The sequence below is a fragment of the Herpailurus yagouaroundi genome, unplaced genomic scaffold, assembly GCF_014898765.1.
Source record: "Herpailurus yagouaroundi ecotype Mexico unplaced genomic scaffold, PumYag 160, whole genome shotgun sequence".
Taxonomy (NCBI): Eukaryota; Metazoa; Chordata; class Mammalia; order Carnivora; family Felidae; genus Herpailurus; species Herpailurus yagouaroundi.
Window position 1 is genome coordinate 3,653,362 of NW_024412401.1, and position 22,628 is coordinate 3,675,989.

The following is a 22,628-nucleotide window of genomic DNA, read 5'->3' on the forward strand; positions in this document are numbered from 1 at the left end:
ATTGAGTCATGGATAGGCCTGTGGTCTTCCTTGGGACCATGTTGCCAAAACCGTGTGGGAAGATGTTCTGTTTCTGCCTGGTCGTGCCGCTGGTAGAATCTGAGTCCTGGCCTGTCAGTGACCAACATACCCAGCAGTGGGTATATCTGAAACTCTAGGTCCAGCCGGGGCTCCCACCAAACTCCTATCTTTGGATTTCCCAGTGAGATGTGCCAACAAATTTCCTGATTTGCTTAATATAGTTTGTTTCACTCGCCCTCAAACAAACAAACAAAAAACCTGACTAATGTAGGAGCATTATTGGGAGTTAGAAAAACCAAGCCAACTGCAGGGTAGAGAATGACATACCATTTCAGAGGTCACCTCAGTAATGCAGACCGGACCTAGGCCATGAAGATGGTGAGGAGGTGATGAAAGACAGAGAGACAGAAAGGGGAGAAGGGCCTCGCCATGATGTTGGGAAGGTGATTGATGGCAAAAGAAAAAAAGAATCACCAGATTTATGCAAATATTCATGGAATGGTTACTGTGCATAAAATGGGACAAATACCTCAGGAGGAAGTTGTGAGAATCCAACGAGTTGATACATATAAAGAACAGGCCTCCATTGCTGCCAGTAACCAGGGTCAGTGTAAGAGCTAACTTGAGTTATGATAGCTACATTTTGATGTCTTTGGTTCTGCAGGCAGTTTCCCAGTCACTTTCTATTCCAGTATTGCTTGATGCATTTTGAGGTATCCTGCAAAAAAAAGTTACAAAAATAGGAATTGATCTAATGAATATTTCAGGAAGAAACACTTTTCCAAATCTGTCAGCAAGCCCATCTCCTTATATATGATGATGTGATATTCATAATGACTTCATAATTTAGAAGAAACACATTCTATTGAGAACTACTTGCTTTTAAAGACAATTTCAGGGTGCCTGGGTGGCTCAGTTGGTTAAGCATTCAACTTCGGCTCAGGTCATGGGCTCACGGTTCGTGGGTTCAAGCCCCGCGTCAGGTCCTGTGCTGACAGCTCAGGGCCTGGAACCTGCTTCAGATTCTGTGTCTCCCCCCTCTCTCTGCTCTTCCCCTGCTCATGCTCTTTCTCTCTCTCTCTCAAAAATAAATAAACATTAAAAAAAATTTTATTTATTTATTTATTTATTTATTATTTTTTTTTTCAACGTTTATTTATTTTGGGGACAGAGAGAGGCAGAGCATGAATGGGGGAGGAGCAGAGAGAGAGGGAGACACAGAATCGGAAACAGGCTCCAGGCTCTGAGCCATCAGCCCAGAGCCTGATGCGGGGCTCGAACTCACGGACCGCGAGATCGTGACCTGGCTGAAGTCAGACGCTTAACCGACTGCGCCACCCAGGCGCCCCTAAAAAAATTTTTAAAGACAGTTTCATTAACTTAAGCTACTATAAAGTAATACCCAGGGCTAAAAGAATCAGGTTCAGTAAAAATAAATGATGTGCTTCTAGAGATTCTTGTAGACCTCATTTCAAAAATATGAAAAGGAGGGTGCCTGGATGGCTCAGTCGGTTGGGCATCTAACTCTTGATCTTGGCTCAGGTCATGATCTCATGATTTGTAAATTCAACCCCCACTGACAGCATGGAGACTGCTTGGGATTCTGTCTCTCTCCCTCTCTCTGCCCCTTCCCCCCTTGCGCACTCTCTCTCTCTGAAAATAAATAAATAAACTTTAAAAAAAGAAAAGGAAAACCATTCGTGCCTGCTCTTAGATGAATTTGCTAACAGAAGATTAATGGACAGAAGTATTGGAAATTCATAAAAAATAAAAAGACAGTTTAATTTCAGTGAAATACCAGCAATTAGGTATAACTGACACAAGTAGAAAGCCTAATACAATGCCTCAGAGAGACCCCAAGAGATCTAAGACCATGTACCAAGGGGATCAATGTACCAAGGTATCAATATTGTACCAAGGTATCAATACTGAGCCCCTAAAACCAAACCACCAGTTTTATTTTTTTAAATATCTTTCTATGTTTATTTATTTTTTAGAGAGAGACAGAGTATGAGTGAGGGAGGGACAGAGAGAAAGGGAGATGCAGAATCTGAAGCAGGCTCTGGGCTGTCAGCACAGAGCCTGACGCGGGGCTCGAACCCACGAACCATGAGATCATAACCTGTGCCAAAGTCGGACGCTTAACCAACTGGGCCACCCAGGCACCCCACACCTCCAGTTGGAGAAACAAGTTCCTACAAGCTCAGTAGGCTCACTGTATTGTTCAAGGTAAGTGAAGAAGTCAGTGGGAGGCTGGCAGAGATCACAAACACTGCAACATGGTACACATTGGCAAGAAATGTTTCTCTAACATAAAGCAAGACAGCTTCATCTCAGTGCTTGCTCATCGGCGTAGAGCGCTCAGTGTTATTTATGCAGGAAAATCCAAAAAAAAAAGTTATTCTCCTGTCTATTTTGCCCCATGCCTCCTGTTATTCAGTAAGATATGTCAGCCACCTCTGGGTGTGCACCAAAACATTTCTTCACAAGGTATTGGTGTATACCAAAAACAACAACAAAAAAACACAAATGAACAGAAAAACTCTATTTCAGCTGGATCCGTCAGGTTTGTGTCATACAGACAGAGACAGATGTTTCCACATGGGGACATTGGATATTATTTCTTGACTAGTTTCATTATCTCTTTCTCATCGTTGCATGGCATTTAAATGTTGTCGCCCTTCTATTGATTTTAGCTTGCGCATGCAATGATCATGGACCAGAACCCTCACCAGGTTCAGAAAAACCCAGACCCAGACAACCGTAAGATAGCCGAGTCCCACCATGGGTTAGGGCAGGAATCTCTCCCACATCCTCGTCGAGTGATTTCTCTGCCTCTGGTTACCACTTCCAAGGGTGGGAAACAATCCTACCCATGCTACATTCTGAGGCATCCTTTCACATTTTCCCTTTTGTAGAAGAAGTCCTATCCCTTACAATACTACTTTCTGAGGAATATTTCTTCTCTCTACAAGCTACCAAGTAAAGAGGTACTCTTCAAATCCCCTAGGCTGGAGGCCAGCTTGCTGTCATTACAGGTATGATTTTTGAGATGCAGGCAGATAACGCTCAGATTGCTAAAGCAGAGCTTCGCAATCCCCACCTCCTGAGAATCAAATGAAAGAGTTCTCTGAAGCTTTCTCTACAAATGCCCTCCGTGAAGTACAAAAATACTGCCTATTTCTGTAGCTGCTCCCACTCTCCCTACCCTGAAATTTCTTGTCTACATCTACTTAGTCCTGCTATCTCAGAGCCAAAGTCAGTAAAGGTTCCTCTTTGCTACAGATTCTACACAGAAACACTGATGCTGAATAATTTTCATCTTGACTCACATACTGTGCATAGAGGCATCAGTTTTTAGCTAGAGTCAGGGATGATTCAATAATCACCTAAGGCTTTTGTGGAGCCCTTTGAGAAATGCATGAAAGCTATGGGTCCTCTCACCAGAAAAAAAAAAAAATGTATAGATCTTACATGTAAAATTTCAGAGTCAAAGGACACCCACTGGGGGAAGTCCTATGGGTAAGAATGTTAATCCAGGCCAAGCTTTACCCCTGAGAGGTAAGAAAAATAAGAAACATAAAGACAAATTACTGGGGTGCCTGGGTGGCTTAGTTGGTTAAGTGTCCGGCTTTTGATTTCAGCTTAGGTCATGATCTCACACTTCATGAGATCAAGCCCCCCACTGGGCTCTATGCTGACAGCACAGAGCCTGCTTGAGATTCTCTCTCTCCCTCCCTCTCTCTCTGCCCCTGCCCTGCACACTCTCTCTCTTTCTCACTCTGTCTCAACATAAATAAACATTTAAAAAAAGACAAATTACTTGTCCAAGATCTTAACACTTAACAGTGGCAAGGCTTGCATTACACTCAGGGTCTCCTGATTGATTCCTGGTCTGGTGCCCTTTCTACCACCTCATGTTCTTGCTTATGTTGGAGGATAAAATGTTATTAAAAATTGGGCAGAAAGTGGAACTGTGATTCAGTTGCAACAAAGGCCTCGGCCAAACCCTGTAAGGAACTCTGGAACCAGGGTCACCATTCATAGTTGTCCTCACTTGAGGCAGGGGTGGAGGGTGAGATAGGTAGCCTAGACCCCTATCTTCCATATCAATAGATATGAGCTGCCTAGAAGACACGTGACCTTGGACTAGGAAGAACTCTTCAGGGCCTCGGTTGAAAATTGCCAGCCATCAATACTCCCAGCAGGACAGTGGAATGAGAACCTCTGTTCTAGGGAGGGGGGATTCGGGGCAGGACACCATCACTTCCGCTGCAGTGGGCTTGGAAACATTTGCAACTAGCCTCCTATTTCTTTTCAAACAACCCTCAAAATTTTAGGGTAACATTTCCTCTCTCCCTTTTCTTCTCATAGAACTATAATCAGCCCATCGACCATCAAGAGCAGGAAAAAAAAAAAAAAAAAAAGCAACTACAATATCCCAAATATATCTGAACTATGGTTAGGACTCCTCTAAACACTATAATGACAATTGACCTTGACAAAATCAGGGAAGTCCATTTCCAAAAATAGTCTCTGGAGGATCCCAAAAGTAATGGAATGAAATTCATTGAGCAATGCACTGTTTCGCTTTATAGCCTTTCCATTTGTCATACAAATTATAATGAATACTTATTTCTTGATTTACATTTCGGCCTCCACACAATTTGCAGCTCCTGCCATGTTTACATGCACCATCTGGAAGAACTAATGAGCCCAGGAGCACCAGAAATTATAACTTGCTTTGACTAAACCTAGAAGATTTTTACTGGCAATAAAATGATTTTGCTTTTTTTTTTTTCTTTCTGGATTTGAAAGGAGATTAAAACAGGAGTTTCACTGAGTATAGGGCAGAAATATGCAAAGCTAATTTTAATAGAATGAACCTGAAGGCATCTGGCATTACTAATCAATTCAGAATAATTTAGTCATAATAGCAATAGTCTCATGATAGAAAGTCTCTTCTGACACTGAAATTCTTAAAAACGATTACCTAGCCCATATGCAAATGTTGCCGTGGGTCTCAGTGGGCATAAGAGGGCACACACAGGAATGCTGAACAGCAGAGTCCAAGAACTTGGACTCTAGCCTCCCTTGGGCCTGGGCCTGGCTCTGGAACCTGCTGTTCATAGGACTCTGGATAAGTTACTTAGCTTCCTTAGATATTAGATGCCTTGTATATGAAACAGGGATAGTAGTAGGAACTACGTAATGGGGTGCTGTGAGAATTAAATGAGGTAATACAAGTGAATTTAGTCGAACTATTAGGGTATTGACCTTAAAGAAGTGCTTAATCACTGTTAGAAGTTGTCATTTTCTGTCTTTAGAGAGTTTGCCAAAAATATATAACATATATTCCATATGTCATATATCTAGATAGATAGATATCACATATATATTGTACATATGTAATCTTCTTTCAAAGGCAATTTAGTCTTTCTTGGGTCAAAGTTGCCCTGGCTGGAGAGTCATTAAATAATCTATACACGTGCTTGGTCCCAGTGCTTGTTTTTGTCCCATGACATGTGAAGGTCTTCTGGTTAGTCCTGGTCTAGCCATCCAAGTCCAATGGATTCCAAGAAATGTAAGTAGGTATACAGATGGGGCCAACTGCTTAGCAGACATTTCACATTCTATTCTTCTTAAAAGCTAAATTTAGAAAAGGAAACAAGTGACTGTCCTAACCATTTCTTTTGCCATGGCAAACATCTCCCCCAATGGCAAAGTGAAGGAAGGAGGCAAATATTAGGACTACCCACGAAATCCAAAAAGATGTATTATAGTCCTTGGAAGGCTCTTCTAAAATTAATATACTTGACTTAGCATGTTAGCATTGATGTAATTTTGTAGTTTTTTGTAAAATACTATTTATTTATGATTATAAAATGAAAAAGTGTATACTGCATAAAATGTATTAAACTTTGAAGGAAGATAACAGAAATCACCCAAACCCTACAATCTGTGGAGGCTAAACACCTAACACGTTGATGGGCTTTCTGGTTTTTTCCTGTGCACAAATAGAGTTGTTTTTTATTTGGTTTTCAGAATTGTGATCATACTGCCTGTTTAGTATTTGACCCTACTTTTGCCATTTATAGTACATGTAAACACCAGTATCTTTACACACTTTTTGAAAATATGACTTTAGCAATACATAGTATCTCTTAACTTAAATTCCCTTTATGAATCATTGGCTGTTTTTAATTTTTTACTGTAAAAAACAGCTTCAATAAATACATTTACATATTAATTTTTATCCCAATATCTGATTTTTTAACAGAAAACTAGAAATGGAATTACTACAAAGACCGTATTTTTAAGCCAATTACTGTCCATTAATTGATCTCCAAAAGGACAATACCAGCTTATATCCCCATCAGCAATGCATAAGTACCTACCGTACCAAACCTCTGCCCACGCCAAATTTCAAACCTTTTCAAATTGAAAGAGTATCTGATAAAAATAATTGATATCTTGGCAATAAGAATATTTTAATTACCTGAATTAAAATTTTCATTTAACTGAATTTTTAATTCTAAACTAAAATGTGAAAGTGAAGTCATGACAATTAGATCAACGTTTAATTATATTTTCTACTTGGGTGAGTCTTGTGGTTGAATTCTCTGTTGCCACCATCACTAGTTTCTGACTCTCTGGAGGGAAGCAAAGGGTTTTAGACACCTCCCTTACCATCAAGCACAGTGTCTGCATGCAATTCATGCTCAACAATTATTTGTGGCATGCAGCTGGTTGTGTTATCCAGCCTTTATGGTGACATCAGCCCATCTTGTGAAAAGAGGCAGATCCAGATGACAAAACTCAGAAATGCCTACCTCCCCATCATCAGAGTCTTATATGGATCAGAGAAAAATTAAAACAAACCACAGAAAAATGGCTCTGCAGTGATAACATGGTACATCGTAGGCTAGAGCGAGAGCTTTCCTACTTCTTTTGACCATGACCCATGATAAGAAAAACGTTTCCCTCATGACTCAGCACACACAAACATATAGAAATATATAATTAAAATAAATACCACACATTTCTCTTACTATCTATGATGCACTCTGGTGTTTTCTATTCTATTTCCATTTTTAAAGAATGTTCATTACAAGTCACCAAATTATTTCACCATATAAGATGCGGAAAACAACTCAGCTGGGCAGGATCAGAACTAGCTCCAAGCTGCGTGTCAGCCTCAGAGGCCGTCAGCTCCCATACCTTTTGGGAGTTAGGGAGACCTTTCTTGACCCTCCGCTGCCCCTCCCCATGTGGGCACGTCTGTGGAGGATGCTTTCATTCTGTGTGGTCTCACTGCTGTGCCCGTGTTTCCTTAGGCCACAGATCCAGGCAATAGTTGGCACCCTGGACCAGTGTTGCAGTCTGGCTTGTGGTTCTAGGCCATGCAATGACAATAAACCTTTAATTATTAAAGACGAAACTTACGCAGTGAGAATGGATGGCAACTGTAATCAACCAGAATAATGAAAACCGTCAGGAAAGAGGCATAGATTTCACATCAAGGTCTCAGATGCAACAAAATTAGTTTGTTCTAAAAATCAGAGCATGGGGCGCCTGGGTGGCACAGTCGGTTAGGCGTCCGACTTCAGCCAGGTCACGATCTCGCGCTCCGTGAGTTCGAGCCCCACGTCAGGCTCTGGGCTGATGGCTCGGAGCCTGGAGCCTGTTTCCGATTCTGTGTCTCCCTCTCTCTCTGCCCCTCCCCCGTTCATGCTCTGTCTCTCTCTGTCCCAAAAATAAATAAAAAACGTTGAAAAAAAAAATTAAAAAAAAAAAATCAGAGCAACTCAGAAGTAGAAGACTTCTAGCTTTATCACATACCAAACGTCAGTGTCCCTCACTGATTGCTGAAGACCACAACACCCTCAAAGGATGCCAGGAGCTCCTTTCTTCTTAGATGTTCTAGCATCCATCTCCTGACTCTGTGATTCACAACCACTCAACCCTCCCTACTGTCTGGGACGCAGATTTGGCAGTGGGAGCTGGAGCAACATCTTGGACCAGAAAATAGAAGCTGATAGAACAACAAGAAAGGAGATGCCATAAAGTTGTCTCATCAACCCTGAAGCACGTACTCTGTTATGCAGAAGGGACACAAGTTTCTATTCTGTTGAAGCCACTTTACTGTGTCCTTTGCTACAACAGCTGAATCTGTATCACAACTAATTCGTGATCCGGTCACATCATGAAATACCAGAGTCCATTACGTGAACCCCAATCTGTATGGATCTAAAGCCCAGGTTCTTATGGACTACACGGTGCCGCCCGCAAAAACCAAAAGGAGAAAGTGTATCAGAAGGAGGTCAGGCTGGCGTCCAGAGAGTGCTAAACGCAACCGAGTGTTCACTCTTCAATGCCTAGAAGAAACCTGTGCCACGTCATGCTGAAAGCTCAGGCCTCCTGGTCTTGAATTAAAAGCCAATAAACAGCTAGAAGGACAGAGAGGCATCCCACAAACCCCCATTATGCAAGCACGATTCTGACAGTTGCAGATCAGAGCTGGACTCAGGTTTGCCGTGGGAAGCAACCACTCACTGTCAACAGCCCATGGAGATAACACTGTGTCTCTGACACTTCCCAGCTGAAGTCCCAAGAGGCGGCACCGGGACTGTGGGTACCTCTCATCCCACTCACCAAAGGCATTGCTACCACCCGGTTCCCACTAGCACCCTGGAGCCTGACCTTGGAAGGAAGCCTGTCTAAAATCTACACTTTGAAAGAACCAAATCTGGCTTGCTTCAAGGACCTGAGTTCTTGCAAGCAGCACTCGTCAGCAGGAAAGCCTTACTTTCCATCATGAGTGGAATTGGGGGCGTTAGTTTGCTTTAGCGGAAACAAACAAACAAATGCCGGAAGTCCTGCTTTTCGGCCTGAAAGATTTTCAAATCCAGCCAAGTAAGCACTCTTCCCCTGTTTTAACTGATGCCCTGCCTGCACCCTCACCCCCTTCCCTGCCACCTTGCCACCCTGGAACACTGTGCGGAAGCACTGTAACATAAACAGGGGGATCTGGAAGAAATTACAGAAATTTCTCTTGTTCCTGGTGACCTGAAGGAATCACTGAAATCAAGTCTGACCCCAATGTCAGAACTAAGGACCACGTGTCACAGCCAAGCAGCAAGGCTTCCCAACGCCATCAGCCCAGCTGTTTGTCCCTGTGGAAGAATGTAAGGCTGAGAACAGTTTCCAGCCAGCCCGTGGGCAGAAACAGAAACCCAACACCCCAGAGAAAGTCCCGATTCCCTGTAAACAAAGAAGGGAAGAACTGTTCATTACAGCCACTGAAGTCTTTTAATATCAGGCTCCAAGTATGTCAGGCACACCACACAAATTTAGCTTCACCACCTGTTCCGGAAAAGAAACACCCTTGCCAAAATCCCCCTAAAAGCGCATAGATATTCTCAGTGTGGATTAGCTGGGAGCCTTTTCAAATATGTTCTATATTAGAGTTTGTAAACTGGGCACTGGATGTACACCACATGGCTGCCGTGTAAGACATGTGAAGTTTTTGTTCTGTGTCTTAAAAAAAAAAATCACACTCCTTTGCTTTACAGTTTTTAGACAAAATTTGACAAAGTGGTAAGAAGTCCTAAAAAAAAAAATACCTACTTTGGGTGTGACTCTAATTGGGGTCACAAAGGAAGGAACCTATGGTCTTACTGCAGGGAAGAGACACACACTTGACAAATTCCACCATCCAAGAGAGGTGCCGAGAGAGAGTGTGGTTAATTGCCAACGGAGTGGGCTAGACAGTAATGGATAAAACACAGATGTGTAAGTATGTTGGTAAGAAAACGAATAAAATGCAATGCTACAGGCAGGTAACAGAAAAAGTAATGGCTTGGTTAAGCCATTTAAAGGGTTCAAAAGCAAAGTTAGAGGGGCACCTGGATGGCTCAGTCAGTCAAGTGTCTGACTTCGGGTCACGTCATGATCTCGCGGTTCACGAGTTCTATCCCCTGTCGGGCTCTGTGCTGACAGTTCAGAGCCTGGAGCCCATTTTGGATTCTGTGTCTCCCTCTCTCTCTGCCCCTCTCGCACTCGCACTCTGTCTCTCTCTTTCTCTCTCAAAAATAAATAAAACATTTTTTAAAAAGTTAGAGAAAATATCTATCATCTCAGTCAACATTTACTCGCAAATTACCTTCCAGTCTATGAATTCTGATAGAGTAAATGAAATAATATCTGTAAAGGGTTTAGGAAGATGCCAGGCACCTACTAACTTTTCAATACATGCTTGTTACTATGGTTGCTATGGAGATGAACCTGTGCTCCTGGGTACGATGTACCCCACCCATGAACTTGTTGAGCTCCTATCCTTCCTTTAAGAGCTAACTCAAAACTCCCCTAAAATCCTTTAGCCATTATTTCCTGCCCCAGGCAGTGTTTGGAACTACTCTGCCAACAATTTCCAAGCACAGACTTAAATTCCCAGATCCCTGCCCATGAATTCAAGAATAATTTAAAAGCGAGGCATACAGACTATTCATCTTGCATCTAACATGTAATTTGAAGCATGTTCAATGAATGAATGAGCCCCAAGTGCTAGAAGGAAAGAAGTCAAGAAAGCAGGCCAGTAGAAATGGGCCCAGAGTGTGCCCCCAACCTCCCCAGCCAATGGCTACAGATGAGATCTCACCAACATTAACACCTCAGCGTCAAGAGGTGATAGGCTTGTTAGCCTCTCCATACCACTTGGGCAGGAATCCAATCCCTCACAAAGTTCCTCTGAATTCTTTCTGCACTTCTCCAGAGGGGCTCTCGCATGCTCTCCAGTCCATTCTGACCACCGCCTCTCCTCCTGCTTGCTAAATCTAAGCCCACTCCTTCCCCTGTGATACTTTTGCCTCAGCAGCCACACCATGGCACTGGGAACAGCCCCTCTGCCCGGGCCCAGATCCCTGAGGATCTGCCCAGCACAGACTCTCGATTCTGGCTGCAGGAATACAGGAATACAGAAGTGAGGAGGGAGAAGCAAGCTCTGTGTCCACCATGTGCAACTCTAGGAAAGTGGGTTGGGGCTGAGGGTGGGGGCCGGGGCCCGCCTGAAGAGTCAGAGAGCTGAAACGGGTTTCTCAGGGAACACACACAGAAGCTACTTCCCCTCTTTCTCCCTGAGCCCATGGGAACTCAGGGAGGTGGTGCTGGGAGGGGAGGGGTACAAGTGCCAGCCCCAGGGTCCCCATGCCCACTACTAGCGTCTGCGTTGGGATGGCAGGCCTCTCCTCCTCCTCCACAGAAAACTCTCGCAAAGGGCCCTCCCTGCAGGGCTTTTTAGCCACTGGGCATTAGAGACACAGTGCCCATGGCCTTCCAGCTATCTGGCCAATAGCCTCTGCAAATATTGAGACCTAGCACAGACAAAAAAAAAGTATTTGTTCCGGGGGTGCCTGGGTGGCTCAGTTGGTTAAGCGGCCGGCCGACTTCGGCTCACATCATGATCTCGCGGCTTTACAAGTTTGAAACCCGTGTCGGGCTGTGTCTTGACAGCTCAGGGCCTGGAGCCTGATTCACATTCTGTGTTTCCGTCCCTCTCTGCCCCTCCCCTGCTCATGCTCTCTCTCTCTCTCTCTCCCAAAAATAAATGAAAAAAAACAATTTTTAAGGTATTTGTTCCAAAATTTTTTCAAACCTGCAAAATTAAAATCTATAAACTCAAATAAAATGTTTACCAAATGTAACATTACATCAGCTCAAATAATATTTCCACATTAAGGAAATGTATCGTAGGACACGGGTGCATTTTCACGTGTCAGAATGACTTGGGATGGGTTCTTAAAAAGTAAGAGCTCTGAGAGCCTCTGAAGGTCAAAACTGGCCTTTTATCCCTGCAGCCATGTTCCTCCGACCATCTCCAGCCTCCTCAGTCTGCCAGACTCTTCTGAAAAGACTGAAATGCAATTGTAAGTACACTTCAGTCCTTCAAAAAAACAAAACAAGATAAGCCTTTTGTTAAAGAACTATTAGAATCTACACAAAGAATAGAGTGAACGGGAGAAACTTCCTCACGCTGAGGGACTAATTGCTGCTGGTCTCCGATGGCACGAGCACCTCCCTGGAGACTTCATCAGCATCGCAGAATAAGCCTCACGAGCCCGCTCCTCTTGAAGAGAAAATAAGTTTTTAAATGGATTTCATTGCAAGGTGGACTGACAACTCAACAGACACAGGCAGGCACAGTTGGCACAGAGTCAACAGCAATTTTTTATTTTAATCCACATCATTATGCAAAACAAATTAATTTAAGTTCTTAAAAGAATGTTTTCCTTTCACATCCTTCTTGCTGAGAAAGGAAAAGTTCCTTCTCCCTCCTTTTGCTGAGGAAGACCTGTAAGCATTGTGGAATCAAACAGAGTTGCGCAACACTGGGAAATGTATCTATACAGTTAATTTCATCATTGTTTGTTCTTCCTGTATAGTCCGATCCTGGCGGCTTCTTCCTCTCTGTGTGACAACGCCGTCTCTTTGCCCTAGAACGCGGTCAATGCTCCCCTGACCTAGCTGACCTCAACCATTAGTGTTCCCCAAGAAACACTCCTCCACCACAGATCTCATCTTCTTAACTGTTCCTCACCCTCTTTCAACCATCCCCCCAAACCTAGCTCTGTACAAATCCTGTCCTCTCCTGATACGCCCATCACCTCTCACTGGGGCACAGCTGAAGCCCCACTTCCCTCCCACAGGCTTTCAGTTTGAGGAAACCATAACAACCCTTCTCCAAAGTCCCATAACATAGAGCTTTACCCCCACGATTTCACCCTTAAGTTTATGCTCTTGCATATTATCTAAAATTAGTTCTGCTTATGTCTTACTCCACTAGTAAGATTCTGAAATTCCCTGAAGGAAAGAACTGGGACTCATACATCTTTTCTATCCAGCACAGTGCTAAGCACCTAGTAAACATTCATTGCCTGTTACATTAATTTGCTTTGGAATTTTAGATCTAATGTGGGAACTGTTACTTCAGCTACTTGCAGGCTTACCCAGGGGGATTTTATAACTCCATAAATACATATGCAGAGGTTTACATGTGTGGTATTAGTGACAGTAAAGTATTGCAGCATCTTTTCATTATATTTCCATTAAAAAACAAAAACAAAAAACTACCATTGTTATTTTGACCAGTTCACTGATTGGAACCACAGAGGACTATACCAATACAGGCTGACAGACAAGTATATCTGCCTTAGTGTTCTCCAAAGAGCACACGTTGACCTTTCTTTTTTGTCCTCCACGTCAATATTGACTAACACACTCCTGGCATTCTGTTCAGTGAACTCCAGAAAGAAAGGAGAGTAATTTATCACTAGTTAACTTTAATGTAACAGGGTAGGAAAAAAGTATCATTGTAGCAGCTTTTATCATACCCTCCTAGAAATGGAATAGTCTCTGAGAAACCTTTGATGAGCACTCAGAGTATAAATTCAAACAGTAAGGATATGGCTGTCCAAGAAGAGCTTGAAATTGCTGTAAGAGAAACAAGGAAAGGAGTTTCTTTGTTGTTTTAGAATGAGTGGAGGAGGGGCACCCGGGTGGCTCAGTTGGTTAAGCCTCCAACTTTGGCTCAGGTCACGACCTCATGGTTCATCTCAAGGTTCAGGAGTTCAAGCCCCAAATTGGGCTCTCTGCTGTCAGCTCAGAACCAGCTTTGGAACCTCTGTTCCCTCTCTCTCTGTCCCTCCCCCTCCATCTCTCTCTGAAAAAGAAAAAGAAAAAGAAAAAGAAAAAGGAAAAGGAAAAGGAAAAGGAAAAGGAAAAGAAAAAGGAAAAGAAAAACAAAAAGGAAAAGAAAAACAAAAAGAAAAAGAAGAAGAAGAAAAAGAAAGAGAAAAAAGAATGAGTGGAGGGGGCAGAGGAGAAAGAGAAAGGGAAAAGAGAGAGAGCAAAGAGAATACTTGTGATAAAGCCCTTCCCCCTTTTCCCTTTAGAAAGACACAGAAAGCCCCCTGCCAGCCAAAAAAGGAGGGGCCCAAAAGGATTCTGGAGAATTTATTGTGGACTTTTGTTTGTTTACTCTACTATGTGAAATATGACCCTTAATCCAACCATATGTTACTCAAATCCACTACCACGCTATTCAATTAGTTCTCTGCAGAACTCAATCTTAATGAAACTTAATCTCTGTACAATTCAAACTTTTCTCCACTCAACCTCTCCCCAAATCAAATTATTCTCAAGTCACTCTCTACTCAGTGAAAACCCTTTTCAATTCAATACTTACAGATGCTTTGAGTGAGGGTGGTGCTTTGGAATTTGGAGAGGTCTCAATTCACATCTAGGCTGTAGCAACGTAGCCAGAAGAAAAACACAGATGCAGTTGTCAGAGACCTTCCAAATGCGAGCTCCTTGTGAATTTTCAGAAATCTTGCTGGTGGTAGATTTCTACAGACCATGGTTTCAAGGCACTCAAGTAAACTTACTAGATATGAAAGGAACAAGGGCTCTAGTTGATGTGAGTTACACACATTGTTTAAAACAGGGAATATGCATACGCAGACTCCGTGAAAGTAGGAAAAATCCTGCAGACCTGCTCAAGTCTAAGGTGATGTTTAATGTTGTCTATGCTTCTGGGAAAATCATTTCTAGCTAAGAAGTTATTCTTTATACCAAAAGGCATAGAAATCACCCAAGTAACATCTGTCACCACCATGCAATACCACTGGTGCAACATCAGAAGAACAAAGAACTCAGAACCCAGGGCCCAAAGGTACCCAGCCCAGAATTTGCAGGTTGGAGAGCAGGACAATGACAATGAGCAAGTAGAAAAATAAGTCATTATCAGGTAGTCAGCGACAGGCATTTTACAAAGCATCCTTTAAAGGATAACAAACCGGGGCGCCTGGGTTTGTCAGTCAGTTAAGTATCTTGATTTCGGCTCAGGTCATGATCTCACAGTTCGTTTGAGCCCTGCGACAGGCTCTGTGCTGACAGTGTGGAGCCTGCCTGGGATTCTCTCTCTCCCTCTCTCTCTCTGTCCCTCCTCAGCTTGCACACACATGTGCATATGCATGCACTCTCTCGCTCTCACTCTCTCTCTCTCTGTCAAAATAAATAAACTGTAAAAACAATTCAATTCAATTAAAAAAATAAAGAGCTTTACCTTAAAGGTACATCTGACATAGCAGGGTGAAATGAAGAATGGCACTTATCTACCACCTTTTGAAGTGCCACTAAAATAAATTACAGGAACTAAAAATGCACAAAGACAAAGAAAAAAATGGGGAAGAGATGACTGCCAGTAAGTGAGAAAATCCAGTATCTAAGAGAAAAATTATTTTAAAAACAGAGCCAAATCACCCACAGTACCTCGGAAAGGCTAAGGAGTGGACGCAGGAACCAGGAAGTGGAATGAAACCTAAGAAAGAAAATCTGTACACAAAGAAAGGAGGATCAGACACTAAGGGCCCTTCTCCTTTCCTTACTTCTCTGCAGACAGGCCCTGGCTGTCCTCCCATTGCTTAGGAGACTGGAAGTTTAATCTCTGAAGAAAATAGAGCAGAGAGACTTACAAGTAGCAGCTGGTGGAGGGTTAGGCTGAAACACGGAGATTCAGGGATGAAGGAAGGCCTTCCTAGTAAACGATGGGTGTACATCCCCTTACCCTGCTGCTGGGAGACATATACTCTGTAGGAAAGATAGTAACATGTACCTATCTAAAGAAACCGAACAGCATGAAAGGGGAGAGAACTCAACCGATATTGATATAGTCATTCTCTCGATGAAAACGTTAGATCATAGCCCTAAGCCCACGTACTCTATCTCTGCTTCTAATGTACTTTTAAGTGATTATAATTTTAATGAGAAGATAGACAAGGATCCTCAGACACTTGAGTAAAGTTTGTAGCCTTACACTACCCAATTTCAAGACCTAGGATAAGCTGAATTAATGTTCACATAGGATAAACATAGAAAAATGAAACAGCAATAGACCCCTAGACATACGGTCAGTTGATTTTTGACAAATATGATAAGGCTATTCTCTGAGAAAAGAATCACAGAAGGATATCTATATAAACAAAAATTAACCTCATTGTATGCACAGAATTTACTCATAATAGCAAAAACCATAAAAGTTCAAGTGAAAACATACAAAAACATTCTTACCACCATAGATAGGCAAAGATTTTTCATACACAAAACATAAAAGACAAAAACAAAAGAACAACCTTAAAAAAATAAGTTGATAATATGTTTTAAGTTAAAATTTAAAAAATTTTTTTTGAAAGACACATTAAAAAATGCAAAGGTCAACCACAATTTGGGTGAAAATATACAAAGGATTTGTACCCAGAAAAGAACTCTTACTTCTCAATAAGAAGACAAACAACCAGGGGTGCCTGGGTGGCTCAGTTGGTTGAATGTCTGGCTCTTGATTTTGGCTCAGGTCATGATCCCAGGGTTGTGGGATCGAGCCCCACAACAGGCTGAGCATGGAGCCTGCTTCAGATTCTCTCTCCCTCTAAACGATGCAGCCACTCTGGAAAACAGTATGGAGGTTCCCCAAAAAACTGAAAAGAGAACCACCCTACTACCCAGCTATTGCACTACTAGGTATTTATCCAAGGGATACAGGTGTGCTGTTTCAAAGGGGCGCATGCACCCCAATATTTATAGCAGCACTATCAACAATAGCCAAAGTTTGGAAAGAGCCCAAATATCCAATTATGGATGAATGGATAAGGAAGATGTGGTGTATGTGTGTGTGTGTGTGTGTATACCTCAGAGAAAGACAAAAATCATATGACTTCACTCATATGAGGACTTCTAACATACAAAACAGATTAACATAAGGGAAAGGAAACAAAAATAATATAAAACCAGGGAGGGGGACAAAAACAGAAGAGACTCTTAAATATGGAGAACAAACAGAGAGTCAGAGAACAAACTGGAGGAGTCATGGGAGGGGGGATGGGCTAAACGGGTAAGGGGCATTAAGGAATCTACTCCTGAAATCATTGTTGCACCATGCGCTAATTAATTTGGATGTAAATTTAAAAATAAATTAAATTAAAATTAAAAAAGATTCTCTCTCCCTCTGCCCCTCCCCTGCTTGTGCTGTCTCTAAAATATAAAAATGAAAATTAAAAAAAAAGAAGACACATAACCCATTTTTTTTAACCAGCAAAATACTTCAATAGGTAATTCACAAAGGAAGATAAACAAATAACAAATAGACACATGAAAATATTTTGAACATCATTAATCATTAGGGAATTTCAAATTAAATCTCAATGAGGGGTGCTTGGGTGGCTCGGTCTGTTAAACATCTGACTCTTGATTTCGGCTCAGGTCGTGATCTCACAGTTTATAGGATCGAGCCCCCGGTTGGGCTCCATGCTGACAGGGCAGAGCCTGCTTGGGATTCTCTTTCTCTCTCTCTCTCTCAGCACCCCCCTGCTCGCTCGCTCGCTCTCTAAGTAAATAATAAGTAAAGTATAAATAAATAAATAAATAAATAAATAAATAAATATCAATTATATACCATTATACACTCACTAGAATGGCTACGATTTTAAAAAGTAACAATATCAGTGTTGACAAAGATGTAGAACTCTCATACATTGCTAGTGGGATTGTAAAATGGTACAACCTCTTGCCAATTGACCATATACTTTTTAAAATCAACATAAAATACCATAGAACCCAGTAACTGCTCTCCTAAATATTTCCTCAAGATAAATGACAACCTACCTCTATAGAAACACTTGTGTATGAGTTTTATTACAGTTCTGTTCATAATAGCTCCAAGACAGAATGTCCCAATAACCCAAATGTCCATGGATAAATGGATAATCAAAGGTGATATATCTGTATACCCCTCAGCAATAAAAAGCAATAGAGGCAGACACAAGGGAAGGATCTCAAAAACATTATGATGAACAAAAGAAACTGACTACATAGTGCATGAGTCCACTTATACGAAACTCTAGATCAGGCAAAACTTATCCACTATGACAAAGAAAATCAGCGGTTACCTGGCATGGGGGCAGACTGACTGCAAAAGAGTATACAGAAGTTTTGGAGATGATGGAAATGTTATAAATCTGGATTGCAGTGGTGGTTACCCAGGTGTAAAAAACTCATCAAACTGTAAATTTATAATAGGTACATTTTATTACATGGAAATTATACCTTAATAAAGTTGATTTAAAAAAAAAAAATCTCGACACCGACTTTTCCTCCTGCTACTCTGCTCTGCGCCTCTTGCTGCCTTACACCACACTCTCAGAAGGGCTATCTATTATTGCTATATTATTTTCTCTGCTCCCATTCTTAATAGCCCATTTCAAGTCAGGCAATGACCAGACCACCAAAACTGCAATTAGATCACTAAGGACATCAAGTTTCCTGATTCTATTATCAATTTCATACAGTTTCTCACTTACTTTCTTCTTGATATTCTCAGAATCACCCTTCTTTCTTTTTTGGTTCTCCTCTTACCTCACTAGCTTTTACTCACTAGTCTACTTTATTAGTTTCTCCTCGCTTTCCAACATCTACTTGGAATTACCCATGCTTAGTAATCCTCAATTCCTTCTCTGTATTTATTTGCTAAGTGATCTCATTCAGCCTGTGGCTTTAAAATTTTTTTTAATGTTTTTATTTATTTTTGAGACATAGAGAGACAGAGCATGAGCAGGGGAGGGGCAGAGAGAGAGGAGACACAGAATCTGAAGCAGGCTCCAGGCTCCGAGCTATCAGCCCAGAGCCCGATGTGGGGCTCGAACTCACGGACTGTGAGATTGTGACCTGAGCTGAAGTCAGATGCTTAACTGAATGAGCCACCCAGGTGCCCCAACCTGTAACTTTGAATATTATCTATAAACTGATGATTATCCCTGACCTTTTCCTTCATTCCAAATTAACATACCAGCTGCCACTTGACATTCTACTTGAATGTCTAAGAAGTGTCTCAAATTCAAAGTGCCTATAGAGGCTAAATGATGGGCTGTATAGATTTTGAAGTCCTAATTTCCGGCACCAGTAAATGTTACCTTGTATGTTAAGGATCTTGAGATGGGGAGATTATCCTGGATTATCCTAAATGGCCCTAAATGTAATCACAAATGTCCTTATAAGAGAAGAAGGCATTGACATATTGACTAATGATGCCTAAAGTAAAACTCAAGGCTGTTGGTTTTGAAGATGGTGGAAAGGGCCAGCCAAAGGATGGAAGGAGTGAAATTCTAGAATCTGGAAAAGTTAAGGCAAAAGATTCCCCATTAGAACCTCCCTAGGGAGCACATGTAGCCTTGCCTATTCCTTGATGCAGGCTTGGTAAAACAAATTTTGGACTTGTGACCTCCAGAACCATTAGAGAATAAATTTCTGTTGTTTTAAGCCACTGAGTTAATGGTAATGTGTTACAGCAGCAACAGCAAACTAATACATTTCCTAAAGTTAACTCTTCATCTCTCTCCTCTAAGTACCCATGCCATCTCATTCTCAATAAATGTCTCAGGCTAAAAAAATTCTTGGATAAACATTCCATGAAAGCAGGGACCATGTTGTATGCAGTACTGTATCTCTAAGCATGAAATAATGCCAGACACATAGCAGGTATTCAAGAAGCATTTGCTGAACAAATGGTTGAGTGAATACAGAACACAGAAGATCAATATCAAACCACACTTAATATGCTAAAGGTTAAAGACAGATATTGCATCCATGAAAACAAGAAAGAAAAAATACAATATTAGAAACCAGGGCACCTGGCTGGCTCAGTCAGTGGAGCATGGGTTGTGAATTCAAGCCCCACAATGGGTATAGAAATTACTTAAAAATAAAATCTTTTTGGGGTGCCTGGGTGGCGCAGTCGGTTAGGTGTCTGACTTCAGCCAGGTCACGATCTTGTGGTCCGGGAGTTCGAGCCCCGCGTCAGGCTCTGGGCTGATGGCTCAGAGCCTGGAGCCTGTTTCCGATTCTGTGTCTCCCTCCCTCTCTGCCCCTCCCCCGTTCATGCTCTGTCTCTCTCTGTCCCCAAAATAAATAAACGTTGAAAAAATAAAAAAATAAAATTAAAAAATAAAATCTTTTTTAAAGAATCAAAAATCAAAATAAAGAACTCTTGAAATTGAAAAATAGTGCAGCTAAATTTTTAAAATCTCATTATGAGGGTTGGAAAGGTACAATGAAAAAGTCAAGAATAGTATAGAAGATTAGAAAATTAGGATGCTGGCAGGCCAGAAAGGAGTGGTAGGATATATTCAATGTGCTGAATCAGAAAAAAAATGCAGCCAAGAATTAAGGCTGTCATTCAAAATAGAAAAAGAGATAAAGAGTTTCCCAGACAAAACTAAAGGAGTTTGCGACCACTAAACCAGCCCTGCAAGAAAATTAGGGGGGGACTCTCTGAAGGGAGAAAAGGCAAAACAAAACAAAAATACCAAAAGCAACAGAGACTAGAAAGGACTAGAGAACACTACCAGAAACCCAACACTACAAGCAACATAATGGCAATAAATTCATATCTTTCAGTGCTCACTCTAAATGTCAATGGACTCAATCCCTCAAAAAAAAAAAAAAGATATAGGATAACAGAAAGGATAAGAAAACAAGATCCACCATCTATATGCTGTTTACAAGAGATTCATTTTAGGCCTAAAAGCACCTTCATATTGAAAGCAAGGGGATGGAGAACCATCTATGATCTAACGGCCACCAAAAGAAAGCCAGAGTAGCCATACTTACATCAGAAAATCTAGGTTTTAAAATAAGGATGTAACAAGAGATGAAGAAGGGCATTATATCATAATTAAGCGTTCTATCCACCAAGAAGATCTAACAATTGTAAACATTTATGCCCCCAACATGAACACTCAAATATATAAATCAATTAATCACAAACATAAAGAAACACATTGATAATAATACCATAATAGTAGGAGAATTCAACACCCCACTTACAGCAATGGACAGATCATCTAAGCAGAAAATCAACAAGGAAACAATGGCTTTGAATGACACACTGGACCAGATGGACTTAACAGATATATGCTGAACATTTCATCCTAAAGCAGCAGAACACACATTCTTCTCAAGTGCACATGGAACGTTCTCCAGAATAGATCACATACTGGGACACAAATCAGCCCTCAGCAAGTACAAAAAGATCAAGATCATACCGTGCACATTTTCAGACCACAATGCTATGAAACTCAAAATCAACCACAGGAAAAAATTTAGAAAGACAACAAATACTTGGAGATTAAAAAACAATCTACCAAAGAACAAATGGTTTAACCAAAAAGTTAAAGAAGAAATTAAAAAGTACATAGAAGCAAATGAAAATGATAGCACCACAGCCCAAAACTTTTGGGATGCAGTAAAGGTGGTCATAACAGGGAAGTATATAACAATCCAGGCTTTTCTAGAGAAGGAAGAAAGGTCTCAGATGCACAACCTAACCCTTCACCTTAAAGAGCTGGAAAAAGAACAGCAAATAAAACCCCAAACCAGCTGAAGATGGGAAATAAAAAGATTAGAGCAGAAATCAATGCTATCAAAATAAAAAAATAAAAACAGAACAGTAGAACAGAACAAGGAAACCAGGAACTGATTCTTTGAAAGAATTAACAAAATTGATAAACCCTTAGCCAGTTTGATCAAGAAGAAAAAGGAAAGGACCCAAGTAAATAAAATCAATAATGAAAGAGGAGAGATCACAACCAACACTGTAGAAATACAACCAATAATAAGAGAATGCTATGAGCAATTATATGCCAATAAAATGGGCAATCCAGAAGAAATGGACAAATCCCTAGAAACATATAAACTACCAAGACTGAAACATGAAGAAATAGAAAGTTTGAACAAACCCATAACCGGGAAAGAAATCAAATTAGTAATCAAAACTCTCCCCAAAAATCAAGAGTCCAAGGCCAGATAGCTTTCCAGGGAAATTCTACCAAACATTTAAAGAAGAGTTAACACCCATTCTTTTGAAGCTGTTACAAAAAATAGAAATAGAAGGAAAACTACCAAACTCATTTTATGAGGCCAGCATTACCTTGATTCCAAAACCAGACAAAGAACCCACTATAAAGGAGAACTATAGACCAATTTCTCTGATGAACATGGATGCAAAAATTCTAAACAAGATACTAGCCAACCAGATCCAACAATATACTAAAAGAATTATTCACCTATCTATTAAAAGATCAAGTGGGATTTATACCTGGGATGCAGGGCTGGTTCAATATCCACAAATCAATCAATGTGACACATCACATCAATAAAAGAAAGGAAAAGAACCACATGACCCTCTCAATAGATGCAGAGAAAGCATTTGACAAAATATATCATCCTTTCTTGATAAAAACCCTCAAGAAAGTAGGGATAGCAGGATCATACCTCAAGATCATAAAAGCCATATACAAAAGACTCACTGCTAATATCATCCTCAATGGGGAAAAACTGAGAGCTTTCCCCCTAAGGTCAGGAACAAGACAGGATGTCCACTCTTGCCACTGTTATTCAACGTAGTATTGGAAATCTTAGCCTGAGCAATCAGACAACACAAACATGTAAAAGGCATCCAAATTGGCAAGAAGGTCAAACTTTCATTCTTCACAGACAATATGATA

At 41.1% G+C, this 22,628-nt stretch overlaps 1 protein-coding gene across 2 annotated transcripts in view; it reads right to left on the reverse strand.

The window, feature by feature from the left end:
- Positions 1-550: 550 nt before the first annotated feature.
- The window catches only part of LOC121034483 (uncharacterized), a 47,575-nt gene continuing 25,497 nt past the window's right edge, over positions 551-22,628 (reverse strand). Inside the window, exon 3 of one of the 2 annotated variants that reach the window (XM_040481290.1) lies at positions 551-739. In XM_040481290.1, coding sequence (XP_040337224.1) covers positions 698-739 — 42 coding nt within the window. In that variant the 3' untranslated portion in view covers positions 551-697. Of the gene's footprint in view, positions 740-14,019; positions 14,323-22,628 lie in introns of those variants that run through there. The other variant, XR_005792451.1, reaches the window with a different exon arrangement.